The sequence below is a fragment of the Seriola lalandi genome, unplaced genomic scaffold, assembly GCF_002814215.2.
Source record: "Seriola lalandi dorsalis isolate HSWRI2012SDOR001 ecotype SW California unplaced genomic scaffold, Sedor1 jcf7180002054544, whole genome shotgun sequence".
NCBI classification, from domain to species: Eukaryota; Metazoa; Chordata; class Actinopteri; order Carangiformes; family Carangidae; genus Seriola; species Seriola lalandi.
Window position 1 is genome coordinate 2,210,858 of NW_019525097.1, and position 6,772 is coordinate 2,217,629.

The following is a 6,772-nucleotide window of genomic DNA, read 5'->3' on the forward strand; positions in this document are numbered from 1 at the left end:
GACTCAAACCCGACTCATTAGACTACTCACTTCATTTTTTCAGTAATATAGTTCCAACCTGGTTTTACAGTGACTAACTTCGTCTAACATGCCACACAGTGTGTTTTACTTCACACAGGAAGATGAATCGGTTATCTTCGGTTTCCAGTTGCTTTGAGCCACTGACGGATCCGGAGACACGGAGGCCCTGCCCCCCCCCCCCCCCCCCAAACTGAAGAGGGGCTGTTTTTTGTTGTCCTTTGGACTAGTTTTGTTTCTATTTTGAGTCTCTTAATAGCTGTTTTGCATCTCTTTGTAGTCGGTTTACTAACCTTTCGTAGTCATTTTGCATCTTTGTTGTCGGTTTACTAACCTTTCGTAGTCATTTTGCATCTTTGTTATTATTTTAAGTTTCTCTATAGTCATTTTGCATCTCTTCGTAGTTGTTCTGTGTCTCTTTGCGCATCTCCTCATATTTTGTTTACTCATTGTAGTCATTTTGCATCTCTTTCTACTTGTTTTGTGTCTTTCTTGTAGTTGTTTTGCATCTCTTTCTACTTGTTTTGTCTCTTTTTGCAGTCATTTGATTGACGTCCCAACAAGAAATGTCAACTTTGTGTGGAAGTTGCTTCAGAGACCCAGGGCTGGCCTCAGTAGATCATTTTAGCTTTAACCATCACAATTTTCAACAGTGAACATCTCTGTTAAACATCAGAATAAGCACAACTATAAAGTGGTTAAAACTGGAAAAAAAAACCAAATAAACTATTGTGCCATTTTTATTCATTAATTTTTATCTCGCAGGAAGATAATTTGATATTTCAACTGCTGTTTAAGTTGGAAAGTACCAAAGTACATTCAACTTTCATAAGAGCAACTCCAAAAGCAACTAAATACAATTCAAGTACAGATTTGAAGTATTTATACTGTGCTTATGTAACTACACTCGGTTACATTACCCTACTGCTGATTATTTTGTCTTTTTTTTCCATTTAGTTCTCACTAAGATAGTCAAGTCAATTCAATCCATACAGTGACAAATCATAACAGAAGTCATCTCAGGGCACTTTTCATACCTAACCAACCCTCCATTCTCCAGAGGTTGTGAAATTCACCAGGCCTGTGTGATAAAACTACATGCACGCACCACAAACACTCCTGTACTTTGCTGCGTTTTAGGCAGCTTACCATTAAAATGAAACATTTACTGCATTATGCACAGAGTAGACTACCTAATTTGGACAATAATTGGTTAGTAGATTGAAATATAAAAGTGATTAATCAGGATTACACCGAGCACTCAGAAATTACTCAACGTCACTTTGGCTGAGAGCATTTGTGTAAACACCTTAAATATTGGAAGTTATTATATGACTCAAAGCTTTTATGCGGATGAACAGTTTCTCAAACAGAACAAGTGACAGACCTGAATCTATAATAGAAATGTAGAATTATTCAATATGTGATGAAAGAACCTGGAAAGTCTGACTATCTGAAAGAGGAAATTGTGGAGAAAAAAAATGGCCACTCATTGAAATTATGTGCACGTTGGTGGCAGGAGAGGAAACTAGACCATGTGAGTAAAACAGCTTCCCCTCAAATCTGTGTGTGCACAAATACTGTATGTTTAGTATTGAATTTCACATGTAGTTTTCATCACTTGCAATACATTTTTTTCATGCTGTATATCTTATATGTAACAATTACTGACACTAAAAAGGACACAAATGCAAGTTTAAAAGTCAGAGAGGCATCTTGCAATTTATAAATAATTGGAAACAGAATCATAATATGCAAATTACCCTCCTCCAACATTTCAGTCATACCGGTGTGCTGAAATCTGTGTTATTCACCTTTCTTAACAGTTGACAGCTTTTTGAGGTGTCTATTCAACAATGTTAGATAATACTGGATACTGTGTGTAAATTATATACTCAATATATAACTTATACAACACAAACGTAGTGACAAATATTTGAAGAACTGCCAATTGTGCAAATCAGTGTATCAGTCTAGTTACAGTACACAACAACAAAACATACAACATGTAGCAACAAAAGACTGCAGACATGCATGTACTTCCCTTCCTCATGTAAATCTGGACTTTGCAACATAAAGAAAAAAAAGAAAAAGGGAAATCCCATTCAGAGTCATGTTTGTGCTGTACGATCAATGCAATGCCCGACACAAGTGACGCAAATACTCACAGATAAAAGCACAGCCAACAGAAATCTGTGCAGGAGAAGAACACTGGTTTTAACGCCACAGAGACCGGATCACCAGAAGAAGATTTAACGTGGATTTCTTCAAGCAGTGCGAGGATGTTTCTGCCACGTCTTCAGGTGTTCGCCATCTGTGTTTTTCTACAGGTAGGGAAAACATACAGTATGATATAAATGTAAATTAGCATGGTACTGTGTTTATAGTGCAATTCTAAAATTTAAGTAAAAGGAAGTTTATTTGTATGTCCCCTTCTAAAAAACATAAAAACTAATTTTGCAATAGAGAAAAACAAGAGATATATATTACTTACTTTCTAAAAGTATAAAGTTTTTTAAATTTTTTTAATTTAAATTTAGGTTGCAAATCCGAAAAGGACAAAATTACATCAAAAAAGGAAAGAATAATGATTTATCGTGTTTCAGGAAAAGATTATCAGACTAAAAAAATAATTTATATATTACTTGTTTTTGTTCAATGTACATATATAAATAAATGTATGTTGCAGAATGAGCTCAAAGTGACTTTATTAAAGAGTCTTTTAAAATGAGCTGTAAATTAAATAACATAGTATTGATTCTCTCTTTAACAAATGTATTACTATCAGAGCAAAGGGAAATTGTATTCTTCTTTTGCAAATTCTTTTTGTATTTCTAAAGTTCTTTAAACTAGAAACAATTACACTGAAGCAAACAAGATTTAAAATAAATAAATAAAAAAATAATAAAATGAAAATCTGAAATTGAACGTAAATATTAAGGGGTCCACTTACATTTTAAATTTTCCACCTGCAGGTGCCAGGATGTTTCCCATCATGCATCATAAGTGGCTCTGTAGCCAACTGTGCCTTCCAGAACCTCGTCTCGGTTCCTGCTCTCCCTCCTCACATCACCCACCTGTACCTGGAGATGAACCACATCCGTGAGATTAACTCCGCATCCCTGTCAGGCCTCGAGCAGCTGCAGGAGCTGGACCTGGGACGACAGCGTGTGCCACTTGTGATCAGAGACAACGCCTTCAGCAGACAAGGTCGGCTCAGGAAGCTGATTCTCGGCTTCAACATCGGCCTTCAACTGGAGCCACAAGCCTTCGTGGGGCTGTCCAGTTTGCAGCAGCTCCACCTTGACTACTGTTCACTTCAAGAGTCCATACTGACGGACAACTTTCTGCAGCCACTGTCCTCTTTAGAGACTCTTGACCTCTTTGGCAACCAGATAAAGAGACTCCAGCCTTCAATGTTCTTTGCAAACCTGACTAATCTGAGAGATCTGAATCTCAAGCTGAACAAAATTGACAAAATATGCGGATCAGATCTGGTTGGCTTCCAGGGAAAGCACTTCCAGGTCCTAAACTTGGACTCTGTTCACATTAAAGCCATGTCTGATAAAGGTTTTGACTGGCAGAAATGTGGGAATCCTTTCAGAGGAATATCCTTCCAGACACTCGACCTGTCCTACAACGGGTTCAGCGTGGGTAAAGCGAAGCAGTTTTTCAGAGCTATTGAGGGGACGAAGATCTCCCATCTCAAACTGTCAGGACCTATGGGTAAAGGATTTTCATTCAACAATCTCCCTGATCCAGACAACAGCACGTTTGGCGGCTTAAACAACAGTTCAGTCCACATTTTAGATCTGTCCAAAAACAGGATATTTTCACTGCGACAGGGGGTTTTCCGCCCGCTGAAAGAAGTCGTGAGCATTGACGTTTCCCAAAACAGAGTGAATCAGATACACAGAAATGCTTTTGAAGGTCTTCAGGGTCATTTAAAAACGCTCAACCTGTCACACAACCTGCTTGGAGAAATCTATTCTTACACCTTTGCTTCTCTGACAAACCTGCGAGTGTTAGACTTGTCTTACAATCACATTGGTGCGCTGGGTTTTGGCTCATTCAGTGGACTTCCCAACCTGAAAGCGTTATTTCTAACAGGGAACGCTCTGCGAGAGTTAGGTTTCCCTGCATCTTTACCAAGATTAAATTATCTCCTGATGAATGACAATAAGTTGACATCCTCATCAGTGAACGCCATCACTCGCTTTGCCAGTAATATCATGCATCTGAACATTAACGACAACAGATTAACAAACTTTGCTGATCTTTACACCTTTTTGACTCGGCTGAAACGTCTTCAGCATCTGTTCTACGGAGGAAACACGATCAGGTGGTGCACACTCAGTAGACAAGTGATTGGTCTGAATAATCTCCAAGTCTTGGATCTTCACAGCAGCTCCCTGCAGTCTATTTGGTCTCAGGGCAAATGTCTGAATCTGTTTGACAATCTTGGACATGTGGTCAGTCTCAACTTGAGCTTTAACGCTCTGCAGACTCTTCCTCAAGGTATTTTCAAGGGTCTCACCTCTGTAGTTCAGATGGACCTCTCATCAAACGCCTTGACGTATCTCCAGCCTGATGTATTACCCAAAAGTCTGGAAGTACTCAACCTCTCCAACAACTTCATAACCTCCCCAGACCCTGCCGCTTTTCACTCCCTCAGCCTCCTCGACCTGAAAATGAACCGATTCCACTGCGACACCAACCTGAAGAGTTTTCTGACTTGGCTGAACCAGACCAACGTAACCTTCTCGAGTCCTCTTCAGGAGCTCAGATGTGAATTTCCCTCTGGTTTCTATATGGTTCCTCTGTTAACCTACTCTGCTCAGGTCACACAGCAATAAAAAGCACCTCAAAGTCATGAAATGTTTGTTTCATTTCAGACTTGCAGCGAGCAAATTATACAGAACTAATCAGTGTGGTTTGCTAACCAATGTCCACAAGTATTAATCCAGTAGAATAGTGTCACGTATTGATGATTTGAGTAATGCAGTCATGCCCTATCCTCCATTTGAGTAATGTGTAATGTGTGTAGCACATAATCATATTTTGAATTTTGCTTTGTTTGTTATTTAACAGAGATTCAATTACTCCTGCAGAAGGGGGCGTCCATTGAAATAAACTTTTCAGTACTATAACATGACTAATGATATAATCAGTTTGTTTTTTCCTTTCCTCATAATTGCTTTTTCTTGTATTAAAAAAAAAATCAAAAATCATCAGAGTGTTTTCTGTGTCTCACTTATCTAAAAGGCCTTAAAGGGATTCAGTTAGATTCAGTCAGGTAATATATTAGGCCTGACTGGTTATGATCTATGATAATTAGACATTATTGCACATTGAAAGGCATTAGTTAACATTACAAGATGCATTGATGTTTGTGGGTTCACATGTCTGCAAAATACAAATGATTAAACTGTGTGTGTGTGTGTGTGTGTGTGTGTGTGTGTGTGTGTGTGTGTGTGTTCGTTCATTATATTACCAGCAGGTGGAGTTCCACAACAATCCATTGGCTTCTGGCTTTATAAAACTTGGAAACCAGTCCAGGATCCCAGTGCATGCTGGGAAATGATGCAGTGACCGTAAAGAAGCAGCAGGTACATATAGGATATAAATAAATGGATGGGCATACAATTGTAAGTAGATGTAAAAGTGAACACTGACGTCACCAAAGCACCTGCCACTAACCTGCTAACCTAAGATACATTTGACAGGTTCAACACCAACACACAAAGATACTAAAGAAAATGCCAATTATGTTTATTTCTTTTTATTTTCTGCATACTTCAACCTCTTCTGGTCTCCAAAAATCCTTCAAATTGAACAATCCAAGAAGACATTTCAATGTATTACATCTATTGTCATGAGTCATTAATTCATTTCAAGTGGCCACAAGCCAAAAAAGGTTTGCCACCACTGATCCAGAGGGAACTATAGCTTTTCTTTTCTGAGGTCAACACATTCAGCTTTGTGTGGAATGAGTTAATATTCAACTTTGTCAGTGGCAAGGAAAACAAGGATGAACTAACGGTACCAAATGTAAACAGACCGGTTGTTATCCGATTTTATATTATCTTTTAACTGTGCTTCATCTCCACAACAAGCACAGAAATACTTTACACAAGCAGAGGAAACAACAGTTGTAGAATGAGTGATCATTTGTATTTTCAAAGCTAAGTCATAGTTTCAATGAGTTTCTGTCCAATGTATGTTCAGTTGTGATCCAAGCAAAAATACATTTTAAAAAAAAAGGAATCAGAGTTTTAGTAACTGATTGAAAGAAAATAATTTTCAGCTCAATAAAAGATACGTTTCTCTTTTTGCAGTCCCAGCAGAGACGCTAAGATGGAGCATTGAGCCCTTTCAGCAGGTACAGAAGCTGCTGGATGAGGCAGATGTTTTCTCCTCCTCTACCAGCAGAGGGCAGCCTCAGCCCAGTTACTAACCACCGACTGTTGGGCCTTCACCAGTGCGCTCACTCTTAAACAATACCAACCAACCAATCTTCCCCCGAGCTGGGATCAGTGTGCAGCAATGCACCATTTAGTTGCATAACAGTTAGAGAGAAAACGGTGAAGCTGCTGGTTAAGATGGTCCGACCAGGAGTTCACAATAGTTATAGGAAAGGATTAAGGCTGAAGGGCGCTTAGATAAACTGGGTTGATAAGTGCTGAGGGGAGATAAATAGGGAAAGAGGTCAACAATAACAATGTTGAGTTCAGTGTCACTGTGGTGTCGTTGG

The 6,772-nt window shown here is 38.8% G+C and overlaps 1 protein-coding gene across 1 annotated transcript; it reads left to right on the forward strand.

Annotated features, from left to right (window-relative positions):
* The first annotated feature begins 2,166 nt into the window (after nt 1–2,166).
* Nucleotides 2,167–5,249, forward strand: LOC111661427 (toll-like receptor 5). The gene is made up of 2 exons (XM_087176254.1): nt 2,167–2,348; nt 2,994–5,249. The coding sequence occupies exons 1-2, from the start codon at nt 2,301–2,303 to the stop codon at nt 4,872–4,874; spliced, it is 1,929 nt and encodes a 642-aa protein (XP_087032380.1). The 5' UTR covers nt 2,167–2,300; the 3' UTR covers nt 4,875–5,249.
* The last annotated feature ends 1,523 nt before the right edge of the window (nt 5,250–6,772 follow it).